Source organism: Camelina sativa, chromosome 9, assembly GCF_030686135.1.
Source record: "Camelina sativa cultivar CO46 ecotype springtype chromosome 9, ASM3068613v1".
Classification (NCBI taxonomy): domain Eukaryota; kingdom Viridiplantae; phylum Streptophyta; class Magnoliopsida; order Brassicales; family Brassicaceae; genus Camelina; species Camelina sativa.
Window position 1 is genome coordinate 42,065,484 of NC_141888.1, and position 15,609 is coordinate 42,081,092.

General features: G+C 33.3%; 3 protein-coding genes across 4 annotated transcripts; all 3 read right to left on the minus strand.

Moving 5' to 3' along the window:
* Positions 1-120: 120 nt before the first annotated feature.
* LOC104714561 (S-type anion channel SLAH1-like) lies at positions 121-1,575 on the minus strand. The gene is made up of 2 exons (XM_010431967.3): positions 664-1,575; positions 121-566 (listed from the first exon to the last, which is right to left on the minus strand). The coding sequence occupies exons 1-2, from the start codon at positions 1,522-1,524 to the stop codon at positions 267-269; spliced, it is 1,161 nt and encodes a 386-aa protein (XP_010430269.1). The 5' UTR covers positions 1,525-1,575; the 3' UTR covers positions 121-266.
* A 1,327-nt stretch (positions 1,576-2,902) lies between these two features.
* On the minus strand, positions 2,903-6,700 carry LOC104703829 (aspartic proteinase A2). Of its 2 annotated transcripts, none has more exons than XM_010419910.3 (14): positions 6,500-6,700; positions 5,331-5,708; positions 5,187-5,247; positions 4,942-5,036; positions 4,756-4,868; positions 4,474-4,642; positions 4,349-4,388; positions 4,189-4,253; positions 4,007-4,120; positions 3,866-3,930; positions 3,629-3,785; positions 3,403-3,522; positions 3,228-3,316; positions 2,903-3,142 (listed from the first exon to the last, which is right to left on the minus strand). In XM_010419910.3, the coding sequence occupies exons 1-14, from the start codon at positions 6,575-6,577 to the stop codon at positions 3,058-3,060; spliced, it is 1,629 nt and encodes a 542-aa protein (XP_010418212.2). In that variant the 5' UTR covers positions 6,578-6,700; the 3' UTR covers positions 2,903-3,057. The 2 variants fall into 2 exon arrangements, with proteins under 2 accessions (XP_010418212.2, XP_087323077.1); XM_087466951.1 differs by having other exon boundaries at positions 6,403-6,538.
* A 4,582-nt stretch (positions 6,701-11,282) lies between these two features.
* Positions 11,283-14,021, minus strand: LOC104714563 (WRKY transcription factor 6). Its single transcript, XM_010431969.3, has 6 exons — positions 13,390-14,021; positions 13,116-13,217; positions 12,856-13,014; positions 12,433-12,765; positions 12,228-12,341; positions 11,283-12,086 (listed from the first exon to the last, which is right to left on the minus strand). Exons 1-6 carry the CDS (start codon positions 13,771-13,773, stop codon positions 11,463-11,465), a joined length of 1,716 nt encoding a protein of 571 aa, XP_010430271.1. The 5' UTR covers positions 13,774-14,021; the 3' UTR covers positions 11,283-11,462.
* Positions 14,022-15,609: the final 1,588 nt, after the last annotated feature.

The following is a 15,609-nucleotide window of genomic DNA, read 5'->3' on the forward strand; positions in this document are numbered from 1 at the left end:
CAACTACGTACTAATATGGGTGTAAATTGAGTGGATTTGCTCAGAAGATTTGCAACTCAAGCTTGCAATGTTTCAGATAACAGCTCTGGAGGTGAATGTAGCAATTCGAGAAAACAACGGTTCTGAAACCAAATAAGTTTAGTTGATTGCTTGAGGAGAATTAAAATCTAATTGCACACTTTGGATTGGAAATTATCACGCTCAACCATGATGAAAAATACTTGAAGTTAACACGTGAGTAACAAATATAGCTTCTTTTTTTTTAATTACAAAGCCGCATTGACCGGTAATGATTTTTGCTTGTCTTTTGGACTTGTAGCGGAACCAAGGACATGATCACGTCTGAGTAGTCTATTGCTGTTTGCTGCTGTCAGTACCATCATACAGAGGAAGATCAAAACTGAGATGGATGAGAAGATAAGCATCAAGCCAGAACCAATCGAGTCTTTCACCTCTTGCGCATACTGAACTGTGTCTAACGCAAGAAAGGTAACGGGGAACGAGTAAGCCCACCATGCAACATTGAATTTTTTCATTGATTTCTTGAAAAGATTTGGCCTACACACCTGAAAATATATATTAAGCACAAATAAGATAAATGTCTTGTCATACAATTTTATGTTTGAACGTTGATCTTAGTATTTTTGTGCATCGTAAACTTACCAGGGACATGAAGATGAAAAGGGAAAGGAAGAACAACATCTTTGCTACAGCATCAAAGGTACCAGAAATGGAGTTCCAGGCTAGACTTGCCATGGCTGGTGCAGCAAAGAACAAGAAGAAGATTGGCCTTAACTTGGTTGGGAAATTGTTTCCGCCTGGTAAGCGTTGATAAAGAGTGACAAAGATAACCAAATAGTGAACCATTCCAAGGGAGAACATGCATAGAGCACACTCTTTCCAACCCATCTCTGCTGCTCCTCGTGCAGCCACAAGGTTTGCGATTACTGATACTTGGCTTGCAGGGTTTGCTAGCATTGACAAGAACCTTTTCTCTGTTGTGAACCACTGACCGTAAAGCTTTGTGTCTAGTGTCAAGACCGGAACAGCAAACACCCAGAATAGTATTTGATACAAAACGCTGTTTGGTTCCATCATTGGAGCTGATTGAAGCAAGAGAAGGCATGAAATGGATGGAGCGTAAAGATAGTTCACTCCAATATAGTGCAAGAACTCTGCTTTAACCATGTCAGGTAAGAAAATACACTTCAAGGCATACAAAAAACAGAGTGACACTTGTGTTACAAGTGCTAGGTACCACAGGAGATGGAACGCCATAGGTGGGAGTTTGCTATGCATATGAGACATGCTTGGTGAATCAGGCGCGATCATTATCTTCCACAACAGAGCTTGGCTACAGAGAGAAAGACTTATTCTGAAATAGCCTGCGTGGAGACCACGCAAGATAGACATTAAGACAATGGGTTTAGCATCGGCAATGTCATTTTTTCTCTCTTTGTTGCTTGATATTGAGTTATCAATTTTGATATGAGTTTCTTGCTTAGAAATTTCCAAGCTTCCCATCTCTGTATATTTGTGAAAAAGTGGTAATGGTTTGTTTGGCTCTATGCTGTCCTAACCTTAGGATAGAGTCAATATATATAGACAGTGTAATAAATTAAAGCTGATGGAGATTATTTAGTACAAAACACGTGGTTTAGGGGGAGTTAGTTAGTGTTGGACAAAGGTGATACCTAAATATGGTATTGAGTTATTGGAATCTAATAAGGATAGCAACTTTATTAGTAACTTTGGTAACTTGTACAGTAAGTCTCAACATGTCTTGTTTCAGCTACATGGATAAACATAAAAGTCAATCCAACTGATAAATCTATTATATATATTTTTTCTGCTTTACCTAACTAGTACATTATAATTAAACAGGATTATTAGGTCCTCTTATCATAAGATGTTACCACTATCTCTGATGGCAGCGACCCACTAGTTCTCAAATTTCTATAACGTTAAGATGTATTCAAAGTTAGATTAAAGAATATATTGTCTTAAAGGATGATTAGCTTTTTCCCACATAGCCAGATGAATTCACCACCTATTGATTAAGGTCAAGAGCCAATGTCCAACCACGTGAAATAGCTTCCACATTTCGGGAGGCATTGCTGCATTATAGAAATAGTAAGTTCTTAGGTAATTTTGAATTTAAATTGAAAATTATATAAGTGCATTCTTAGTTTTTAGTTTGTTTAGTTTCTGATGATTAGAAATGTATGATATTATCAAGAATGTGAGTTCTTATCTCATATCTTTGAATAAGACTTGAGTATACTTTTTGTGGTTTAAGTGCCGCCCATACGTATGTGTGTTTTAGGTGAAAATGAACTTTAATTTTAAATTCAACGAAATTGCTGTTTAGTCTATTGGTTTTGCCAAGTTGAAATATGAGATCGTTTTTAATAGATTGTCTCTGTTTTATTGTCAGCAACTCACTACGACATTATAATGTGGGGTTAGTGCATGTAGAAGCTTATACTAGATATGTTCTGCGTTAGTACACCCCATATTACAAAAAAAAAAAAAAAAAAAAAAGATTATGTTAAGTATTTCTATATCGGTGATTTGTACAATAATAAAGTATAAATGGTCGGAGATCATTCGATAAATGAGTCATGTGGCATATATGTTGGAACTTGGAAGTCTCACACGTAATTTGTTGATAGCAGCAACGAACGAAAATGTCGACGTTGTTTGATTAAATTTCAAAACCGTTTAGCGCCAGTAACATAAATAGGAATATGAATTCTTAACCATTGAAACGTTTCGTGGTTGTGTTTTTTTCCAAACACAAATACATTTTTCGTTATGAACATCCAGCGATTTGCAAATACTGTATGTGGTTTAGATTCAATTTACAGGAACATGCATGGAATCTTATCATGTTGTAAAATTATTTAAAAGAGGTTTTTTATCGATCAAGAGTTAGAAAGAAAAACATCCCCAAAGCTTCAACATTATTGTTCACAACCTTTCCATATAACAACAAAGCTCTCACACCAGAAAAAAAAAACACATCAACAAAAGACTCAACCGATGTTACATTTTTTATACAGCTTCTGCGAACCCAACCCGCTCCTTCCCAAAGTCAAAGACCGTGTGGTATTTGCCCATGAACACATCTCCCAGTATCCTACTCCAAAATCAAGAATCAAGATTAGAATTTTAAGACAATAATCATCACTTATTTGTTTTGTTTTTCGTGCCAAGAGGTTCACCAGAGAGGTCCACGAGGTGGCGGGATGTCAAGTGCGGTAAACCCGCTGATGCATTGTGCCACTGGTCCTTCTCCAATCTTTAGTATGTACTGTTAGTTCAAACAATATCAGTCACACAATATGTTACTTAGGGATCAAGTTTGGATCCGAATTAAATTAGCTCTCAAACAAGTACCTCTTCTGGAGCAAGGTCAAAGACTTTGCCTCCAATGGTGAATGAAACAGTCGGCATTGTAGAGAGTTTTGAGCAGTCCACTGCAGACTCTCCATTTGGATTAGGCATGCGCTCGCATATCTATGAATTTTGAGATCATAACAAAAGAAAATGTTATTGCTATAATATCAAAAATTAAGACAATAAATTTTTATGGTTGTGGTAATGGACATTTTCTTGTTATTACCTCATTAACATAGTTTACTATCCGCTCTTGAGTCATGTTCTGCCTCAACTGGCTCTGTATCCACACAACCGCCATTTCACATGGAGGACAACCCGCACCTCGAAGACCACTAGATGATTTCATGTTTTCCTTGTCCACCACCGACTCAATCCCCATACTAAAAACACGATACAATACCACTCAACAAGAGAAGACCGGTAAATTATTATGTCTATAGAATTTTTATTGGAAGTTTACCTGACCCCTTCGGTGCCATCGAAATCGCAAAGACCAATTTGTGAGCAGATCTTCTTTGGTTGAGTCTGAAAAGGAGTTAAGGAGCAAAAGATTTGAATACATAATCATCGCGTTTTGTATCATATTTTAAGATATTCTTACCTCAGCCAAAAGTAAATCCAAAATGATTTGTCCATATTGGTCAACAACAGTCTTGCATTGCTGGCTAACAACTCCAGATGCTCCAATAGCTTTGTTTATCATGGCAATCACAGCCTAAAAATAAATCAAAAATTAATTGCGAACCACAAGAACAAGCTAAGAAACTCTTGATTCTTGCTTACCGTTGGCCCCGCAAGTAAGGATGTTCCAGAATCTGCTATCGCAGAACAACCACTTCCACAGTAGCCTGGTATAATAAAACAGAATCATGCTTCACTTTTTTTCTTTCTGTTGAAAAATAACTTAATGTATGAAGGAAAACAATATAAGAACTGCACGTACCGGTAGATTCACGATCAATGAGAACCTCACCCATGTCAAACTATCACCAAAAATTAATAGCTTGAAACTGAGATGTGATTACGAAACATCCATTAATAAACCAAGAAAATAAATAAAGAACAAACCTGCCAGTAACCCCTTTGTGTCACAGGAACATATGTATGTTCTCCTCTGAAATGGTTTGGATCAACACCTCCAAATACGATTTCACCTCCTTCTTCACTTTTTGGATCACGGTTAAGCCAAAATGAAAACACCGGCTTCTTGATAAGGCCTTGGGTGAGCATATTGTACCTATACGTCGTAAAAAAAAAAAACAATGTTGTCAACACATCAGATATTACAAAAGTGTGTTTAAATCGGTAACCTCAATCAAGAAATGAGACAAATTAAAAGTGCACGCATACCAAACAGGAGTGGCGTTTCCAACAGAAATCTCTTGGAATCCAAGACCAAGTAGACCATCAAATTTAGCCACCACGAATGTTATACCTGGCTCACTGGTTGCCTCAATAAACTCCTGAAGAGATAGGCAATGTACATAAAGTAAATTCAATCATATAAGCATCAACACTAGTGTAGAATAATTTTACCTGATCTTTGACAACCAAATCACCAACTGTGACAGCATCATAACTAAAGAAACCAGAGATGGATCCTGAGCCGTAATGGATTGCGGCTCTTTCCCCTACACATTATACATTGCATCTTAAGACAAAATTCTCTTACACATAAAGCTATATATGTATGACTTTTAATTGGTAGTGTGGCCTATTTATATTTCTATTGGCGGGTAACTAGCTCAAGAAGTACAAATCAAAAGAGATAATGTGCATACCACTCTTCTTATATGTGCTTGAACGAGAGGACTTGTACTTGGCATGAAAGAAACAAGAGAGCTACATAACAACAGAAAGAAAGCAGTTAAGTTTTTTTTTCTCTTAAACCAACAATTGTAAAGCAAATGGTGTAAAAAGCTTACCGAGAGAAAACACTTCCCTGATGGCACCCAAAGGTTAGAGCTTCCGGTATCAAAAATGACAGTGAACTTCTGCGGTGGAGTACCGATAGAAATCTCACCATAGTACTGAGCATCCAAGTAATTCTTGAGCGCGACAATATCAGCATCTCCAGAATCACCACCAAGATTGTTGTTGTACGAACGGAAAGAAGATCTTAAGGCCTCTTCTTGATTGGAACCAAAGCGTGTTGCAAGTCGGTTGTTAGGATCCAGTTTCAGTTTTTTCAAGCCAACTCTGAATGTGCCATCATCATTGCTCTCAGAAGTGGCTGAGACAAACAACAGCAACGACACAAAGAGTGAAACCGCAACCGTTCTCAAGTCCACTCCCATTTTCACCTAAATAATCAGAAGCAGTGATCAACAAGCTTAAACAAAATAGGCGTTACCAGAACATGCAACTCAAATTAAACTGACTACATGTGGACCTTAAATAAAATTACTGATAATGCAAAATGGAGGACTAGATAGATATTATATATAAATTAATCTCTTGAAAAATAAATCAGAAATAGTGAAACATGTCTCAAATCAGTAACAAAACTAGACAATTGATCAATTGTATAATCTGATATATGACAATAAGATCTAGAACCATAAATTTTTAGCTATAACCATTAATAATAACACTAATGTGAGATAAATCGGAACAGAGTGTTACAGCATGCTCACATGACTGAGATTTCAAAATCAGACCAACCCAAAAATTCCAAGAAAAAAAAAAAAAGATTTTAACAAAGCAGAACAAGAGACTCATCATGAATCAAAGTAGGGAAATATTTAACTGTAAAAACAAACTAACACTAAAGCTTCAATCTAATCACCAGATTTAAACAATATGAAGACACAAAACAGACATGCAAAAACACACACACATTCACAAACACGTAATCCAAGTGAATCCAAATACTGATCATGCAAATTGCAAAATACTATTATGAACATCGAAAAACGAAATTTAAAGAAAAAAACAAAAACAAGAAACTGGAAACTACAGTTTGATGCACCAAAGAAAAGAAAGAAAAAAAAAAACCTGCAACTATCAAGAATCAAGAACTCAGGAATATTTAGGGGGAGAAAACGAAGAAATGGTATAATGAGATCGATCATAGTAGAAGTGTAGAACACACCAGATGTTTTAAGCAGCAGATTGTCAGAGAGACCACAACGGTTTCATATTTCGAGGAAATAATATGAAGCCACGACATTGAGAGTGAGACCCACTTAGTTCCCTTTGATCTAAGCCGTTGAATTTTACCAGATTAAGCAACAGAGTTGTTTTTGACCGTTGACGTTGTGATAAGATTATGACCCCACCAACTTTTGTTGGTAAGTACAGTAAGTTGCTAGACACTTGATCGAGCTTAAAAACTTAACCGTTACATTTTAGTCTCTATAATGTGTTTTTATATTAAACACTAAATTCACATTTAAATTTTTTAATTATATACATGTAATTAAATAAAATAATTATCTAAAATACGTATGATGTACTGCTTGCTGTAATTTCACATTCAAACTATTTGTTCTTCACTGCATGTTGTTTTCTTCACCATTTAAAATTATTTTAAACCGTTTGTTACGAATTAAACCGCATTTATACCGTATATTGTATTTTTCTTTAATAAACCACACTTAAACTGCACCGTGTTACTTAATCTGTTTGTTCCACACCGTCTGATCTATTGTTACCATTGGAATTCAAATTCAAAACTACCTAATTTAATATTTTTATATACATTTTTAAAGTATATTTTGGGTTTTTACTTTTTTAATATTGCTTATTTAATATTTTAGTTCCTATACAATTGCATTAAAAGCAATAAGTAAAATATGGTAAATTGACAAAATCGATTTTTTTATAGAAACTAATTAATTTTACCTAAATTCTTTATTAATAGCAAATTTGTTTTCTATATATGTGTCCCAAAATAAAATTAAAAAAAAAATCAATCATTAAACTGGATTGTATACACTAAAAAATAAACAATCAGTTAATTTAAATAATTATATATTAAACAAAAATAATAGTATTATTTTAAATAAATACAAAATATTATTCTGATTAATTATAAATTATACAAACAGTTATATTTCATAATTTTAGTATTTTATCCTGATAAAATTATAATACTTTAAAAATAATTGTATCACCTCTTAAATATACTAAAAATTAAAAATATATAATATTATTACTAAATTAAATACCGTTAAAATCAAACATTATTATAAATAAATTAAATAATTATCCTGTGGTGTACCAATGTTAAATTTGATCGACTATTATTTATAATTTATAATTAGATAATTAGTTTAATTCATATATTTATAATTTTATATATAACAATATAAAATATTTAATTTGTTTAAAACATAAATTTGTTCGACAAAATTGTAGGCAATTACGTGTGAATCATATCCTATAATATTTATGTGACACCTAATTATTATTAAGTAAGAATTCAAGTGTTTTTATTTTTTATACCGAAAGATTACAACATATAAATAAAATCATTGACTTTGTGGTATCTTTCATGTACAGCTAGATATACCTTATTCTTGTGCTGTTTATTCAGTTGATAGACTTGTCTCTATTTACTTCAATTTTGACAATTTTGATCTATTTATGACAAAAGAATATGGCTCTTAAATCAAACATTTGCTGAAAACAAGCGAAATGCATCAAATTAACCATTTATTTGTTTTCTTTTTTTAATGAAAAAGTTAACCGTTTAGCAACCACATATGAAATTACAAAAGTAATACTTCTTTTGTTTCAATATATAAGATTTTCTAGCTAAAAGTACAATTTTTAAGAAATCATAAATGTTTTGTTAATTATACATAAAATATATGAATAAATATTTATTCAAAAATATTAATCAATAGAATAAAATACTAGAGAATATAAATGGTCATAAAATACTAAATAAATATAAATGATACATAGAAATCTGGAAAAAAAAAAACAAATCTTTTAAAATAGAACAAAATAAAAAAAAAACAAAAAAATCTTATAATTTGGAACAGAGGGAGTACTAAACTGCAAAAATAACAACTCAAAAAGTGATGTCCTTACTTCTTTGTCTCTTATGTACATCTTATGTGCATTGTATTGGTTTGATTGAGTTATCTAGTCTTTAATTAGTCATGTCTTCACATCAAATGTTTTTAATTTGTTACAAAAATTTATCCTTAAAGGTGTTTTTTTTTTTTCGTTTACCATCCTTCAAAATGGTTATATGACATATATAATATACTACCATATTCTTGATTGGTATTTTAAAAGCTATATTTTTCTTTTCTTGTTGCAAGCCATTGGAAGAAATTAGGAAAATTAATATGAATGGGTCGATTCGTTGATTTGAAGAAATTAGAGTTTTTATTATTTTTAATCGCTTATCAGTTACACATTAAAGAACCAATAATGGTTGATTCCATAATTTGACAAATGGATTTCGATATTATGACACCTCTATTATGGTACGTAGTCATATTAATTATCTTATTTCTCTTAAGTTTCTTATTTCTTGTGGAATGTTAGCTTGCATGCTTTGCAATGTTGTTTCTGATATATATATATTTTTTTTGTTTTCGTAATGGTTGTATCCCAAACGTGCATTCTTTCAAGATGATATGAGATTACATGAGAGTTTGTACTTCCAAAGATATACAATATCCCAAAATTGGGAAGATTCCTTAATTTAGAAAGAACAAAAATCAGCTGTGTATAAAGAGAATGAGCCTGCATATGTTGCATTCATGTAGTTGAATCTTCCATATTCACTCCAACCTAATACACGCTGAAGTTAAAATGATGCAAATGAGTTTATCACAAAGCCCATGCAAGGAACCAATAACCGAAAACATGAAATTATAAATTGTTTTTCTATAAACTTTATTTGGTAACAATTTATCATTCATGTAGTTCGGCTAAACATAATCGTTGCATGTAAGTTTAGGCTAACATTTATTAGTCGAACATATTTATGGATCCAGTTTTAGTCTACGTCAAACTTTTTGTAAGATTTTAGCATTTGATATCCAAATTTTACCGAATTATTTGATTAATTATGGGAGATTGGGAGCAATGATCTTAAATTAAAGCGTCTTTTGCAAACCGGAAACGATAAGCATCAACACGAAACATCCAAGTGACTAAGTTAAGTGGCCACACGCAACTACATTGTGGCTTAACTTAGTTTACATTTCTAATCTTGTGCATGAATGCTCTGCAATGAAATTCGTCGGAAGGGTAATTATTGCATAAAACGACTGCTATATATCAACGCAACAACTATATATATTTCCAATCGACTCATATTGTTTTACCTAACATATTGACATATTGTACCAACCAATTAGATGTCATGAATTAGGAAGAGTCCTAAAGAAGGACGAATAGGTTAAAACAAAGTATGACCACATGCAGACATGTGACTCAACGACTCCAGTTCCCTAAAGTCGTAGAGAAGTCTCTCTTCTCGACCTCACGCAAACCTCATGAACATCTTTTTATAACTTAGAAAATAATAAATGGCGGCTTTATATATAAATCCATGACTTCGCATTTCCTTCATTCAATTAAACTATTATTATTGTATGTATAAACATAAGTGCGATTCCACAAGCAGTTCACACATTAATTCTTTTTTAAGAAAATAATTAACGGCTGTTTGTACCCACCGTTTTTCATGTAACGTTTTGTTCCCTTTTCTAATTAGTAGCGTTCATTTAAAAGAATAAATTGGATTTTCTTTCAAACTTTGCACAAAACAATATTAACTGCCACCTAGCTATTTTTGTCTAATGTCTACAAACTGTTACGTTTTGCAAGATAAATTAAAATACATTAAAAGGTCATCTTCGGATGAACTCAATTCAACTTCGAGTTTCCAACTAGCTAGAGTTCTGTTAGCTTTCCATTGGTCCAAAGCTTAAAATCATCTTTAACAACAACAACAAAAAGAATATTATACTAAAGTTTATATTCTGGAGAAAAGAGAAATGAAACACTCTTAACTTCTAATAGAGACCCTCTAGCTCTGACTGACAGAACCAACTATGATATAATAACATGATTCTAATCGGGAGTTCCAACAAATGTCATATGTATAAAACACGAGAGCAGGATCGAGAGGCATCATCTCGGATCGGAAGCAGCTAGAAAAAGAGTTGTTAATATGTACTTGGTTTTTAGTGCAATTTAAAATGAAGCATATTAGAAAATTGCATTATTTAGCAAATCATGACCCCACGTCAACTAGAGTTGCACGGAAAGTCAAACAACGTACTTTTGCGTATCGCTTCCTTCCAAAGCTTGGAGATATATGTATATACTGTATTACAACATTATTATTACTCCACATGTTTAATTAATTTTTAACAAAACTATATCGACTAGGCTATCATTATTCATTATTTATTTTTCTATTTGCTTCATAGAAATGAAGAAACTTGACTAAACTAAACTTTTCTTTACATGGGTGCCTAAATTTTTGGTCAGCTTATTTCAGATTTCATATTTTTCATGCCATTCAAACTCGTAGTTTCTAGGAAGTTGTTTCTCTTTGTTTAACAAATATTAAAGTGTACAGATTTTTTAGGTGACTTAATTAGATAGCAAATTACGTGTCAAATTGTTGTGGCAGCATTCATTGACCGTTTGCAATTTTTTATATATGGATAATAAAAGATGTATTAAATGTTTCGATATATAATTAAGTGTCATTAATGTAGGTCACTTATTTGATGATGATATCTCATTATCTTTATTGAAGGTACGGCCAAACTATTAGGTTTCTGTATCGGCGCTCACATGTGATGTATATTAAATTTACTTATACATCCAAAAGAAAGGTCAATATTAAAGATTTAAAGGTAATGCTAACTAAGTTAAGTACGTAACTACACTTTTGCAAATACATAGCTATTATATTCGAAATTAAATTATATATTTTTGTATATTTACTGGTATTTTGGTACGAAACAGAACAAATATGAATCAATGAATAAACTCTGTTTCCTATAACCCAGTTGGAAAAAAAAAAATTGAAGATACCAAAAAAAAAAACAATTGTAATATTTTTTTTTCTATTGGTTTTTGTTGTTTCCTTCGCCATCATGTTGATTCGAACCATTGATCATAGAAGAAATAACGGCTGCAAGAGCTGCCGTGAAATTCGGGTCAGCTGTGAGTGCCGTTATTGTGTCAGCCACCGCGTTTGACTGAGAATACGCTGCCGCCGAGGGAGAGCCATTAGAGAACTGCAGCCCCGAGAACTTGGATTGGTTATACAATGCTTGTCCTATTACATGAGGTAGCATACCCGGGGGTAAATTCGCCATTTGTTGTTGTTGCTGCTGTGGCCGCTGCATCAATAAGTTATGGTCGTTGTTGGTAGTGGCGGCTGCCGAAGAAGAAGGGTTGGAACCATTTGTAGGCGGGGGTGAGTGGGTGAGGTCTAATGTGACGGTCGGAAACGGTGCTGAGGCTGAGATTGTGGCCATGCTTGTGGAGCAAGGAAGAACAGCCCTAGCTAGTAAATTTGTAGGGTTCATCATCCCATCATGACTAGACATTGACCCAGATAGCAACATGTTGGCCGCCGCTGTGGTGGTGGAAGCCATTGCTACCGCGGCTGGGGGCAAAGGATGGTTGTGGTTTCCTTCGTAGGTGGTTATCAGAATCGATCTGTCTTCCGCACAACGTTGAACCTATACATAATTGCGGATCAAACTTATCAGCATATCACTCAAAGGTATATTATATATACACATTTGTAATCTCTAATGTTTTGCTATCAAGATTAACTGAACGTCGATTAGAATCTTTAGTCCAGATGTTTTGAAACGTACTTGTTTGCGAACGGGACAACCCGTGGCCATCGTGCAACGGTAATAAGCCCGCGGACAAGGATTCCCTTTGGCCATCTTCTGGCCGTACTTCCTCCATTGACATCCATCGCTTATCTATAAAGCCATAAGTACAAACATAATTAATATCTATATAGTATATAGTTTAGTTATATCAGTTTACTACATATTATCTAAATCAACTTACCATGGGAGCTTCCGATCGGGCACGAACCGAGACACGAGCCTTCCTCATAGTAGCTTCAGCAGCGGATTGATCAAATGTCGTCGGGTTAGTACTATTATTCACCTTCTGAATTTTGTTAGACTCGGTTTCAGGGCTTTCTTCACGCCCAAGTCTCTTTCGGTCTCTAACCTCGTTACTACGCCTCTCGGCCGGAGAAGAACCACCTGAACGAGTTTTTTCTTCGGATGAAGAATTTGAAGCTTCCTCAGCCTCTCCCACTGCTCTTGTAGGGCCTAAATCAATAAATTGCCTTGGTACTATCGTCTCCTCAGGTTTCTCAGCAGCCTCTATAACCTAATCATATAGGGTTCACCAAATTTAATCGCCTAGTCACTTAGGGTAAATTCTGTTTACTTTGTGGTTAACAATCAAATTATTATTTACCTTATTATTGTTCTGCTGCTGTTGTTGTTGTTGCTGTTGCATTAGTGAAACAAGATGCATCTGAAGTGAAGTGTAACTGTTGCTTACTTGTGCAAGCAATTCTCTAAGCTTTTGATTATCCATTGTCATTCTCTTCAACTCATCTTGTAACTTAACCAACTGTAATAATAATTAAACAAAATCCAATATAAATAAAAAAAAAGTTCAATTAATCTATTAATTACTACACAAAGTAAAAGTAAAAGTAAATTAAAAATTACCTCAATTTTCGCACGCTTATCTTCCATTTCAGAAGATTCTCCATCATCGATCATTGACTCATCACTCTTTGTATTACCCGTTGTCCGAAGATTCAAACCAGTCTATTCAAAAATAAAAATAATTAATAAATTAATAATTTGCTTCTAAATTTGATATTTATATTTGATTTTTCAATTTACACCGAATTATTACACGGCCACAATATACAACAAACCATTTTGTAACAAATTCATATATTTCATAATGATTATTTATTGAAAAAGTCGTACTTACATTTACGTCGGTTCGATCATCTTGTTCTTCCTTCTTAACACGAAATCCAGCATCGTCTTCACGACAAACCCTAGATTTCTTGTCGGAGAAGAAATCAACTTCGCCGGGAACTTCACGGTCATTATCTCCGGCGGCTCCAGAAGAGAAATCATCATCTTCACGGTCACGAATGCCGGAGAGACTCACCGGGAACCTAAATTCACTGCCGATGGTAGAAACTCTCGTCTTCTGATCATTATCACCATCGTCATCGCCAATTCTAGACATCGTCGTCAAAGGATTCGAGAAGCGTCGGTGATTGTTGTTATGAGTGATAATACGATTAGGGTTTAAGAGATCAAGAGAAGATGAATCAAGAGTGAGACCAGACCATCCTCTGTCCATATATAGAAGTAAGAGATCACGAGATTAACGAAAGGAGAAAGATCTTTTTTTTTTTTGGGTTTGGTTTGGTTTGGTTGAGAGAGAGAGAGAGATGAAAGAAAGAGTTTGTGAAGTCTTCTGCCAGAACATAAGACTCTCCTATAAAAAGGGTTTGGGACGTGGACCGATTGTTTTTTTTTTCTCTCTCGTTTAATAAATTAATGAACATCGATTTAATTTTCCGGTGACTTTATAGAAAGAAAAAAAAAGTCATGGGAGTTTTACGTCAGATACTGCGTCATTTGCCCGGAAACGACCCGACCCGTAATACACCGTGATTCTAAGCCCGTTACATTTTCATGGAAAAATCCTTTATTTGCTAGTATAATTTTTAGTTGACCTGAAATAGTCTAAACTAAAACAAAAGAATAGGGTAATTCTTTTTTTTTTAAAATAAAATCCTATTTTTGGATTTATGATTTACGATTTTTTAGTTTATAGGGTTTATAATAAATATTTCTTGCAATTTTACTATTCGAGTTAAGGTTAATTTTCAAGAAAAATATACTGTAAATTCTTTTATTAATTTCAACAAAAGTGTTTTCTTGCAAATCTCTTACCTCACATTTGTACAGTATGTTATTTATTTTGTCATTTTGTCAAACAATACGTTATAGGAAACTTTGAAATTACTAATATTTATTATATAGTATCGAGATAAAAAAATATCATCTGACTAAAGCCGAGATAAAAAAATACTAATATTTTCTATAAACATTAAATATTTTACTACAAGAAAAAATTTAATAAACAGTAAGTATTTTTAGTCAAGTGATTACAATATTATTTCTGCGATCGATTCTATTTTGATTCCACTAAATTACGTTATCCTATATAGTATAAATTGACTATGAATCAGATTCAATATTGACAAAAAAAAATTAATAAATTCATTTGAAACTTCTAACAGGATGACCTGATCAATAGGGTTTTCTTTATTTAAGTTTTGATGTCGAAATCACGAGAAAATGGTTATGTGGCGTAATCGTCTTGAGACTCACTTAGTTATTAAATTGGTGATAGATGATGAAGAAAGAGCATTGACTAGTTCTGCTGTTTTTGATCATAGCGACGAAAAGTTTGATCCACCGCCCCGTTTACTGCGGCGCGTTCCACGTGATTATATCTTTTTCTTTCTCTTCTCATTTTTTTTTCCTTTTCAAACTTATTAATTTATTTAACAAAATACACAAAAGAAAAAAAAAAAAAAAATTATGATGGTGATGGGGTTAACCGAGTCAACGATTTTGACGGCCCGGCTTCTTATAATCTGACTGGAGACCGGTTGCGTCGGTCGTTAGGTCTTACTTCCGTGGGCGGCTGGGTCCCACCTTTGTAATAAGCTCCTAGTTTCTTTATTTTCTTGAACTAGACTTCTTCTTGTTCTCTACTAATGTCATAAAGAATAAAAAAATAGAAAAAAAAGACATTGTTCTCTGAATACAACAAAGTCGATTTTATGCTTTTTTTTTTCTTGTTGAAAAAGTCGATTATATTATGTTCGTTGCTTGACACCGAATTTATTTTTGGTAATCATGGTTACCACATGTGATTCGAAAAGAAATATAATGTACTTTGTTGAAATTTTAATGTTATATATATAACGTAAGTACGTACAGAAATAATTCTAATTTATAAGTTATAAGAACCTAACAATAGTATTAGGTTAGGGATAACAAAAGTTTTGTGGTAATAATAATATACTAATATCAACAGTTTTAAAGTATTTGCTTTCAGTTTTATTTATTAGAATAGTATATTGAATTTAAAATAGTGGAAATAATTTACAACATAACC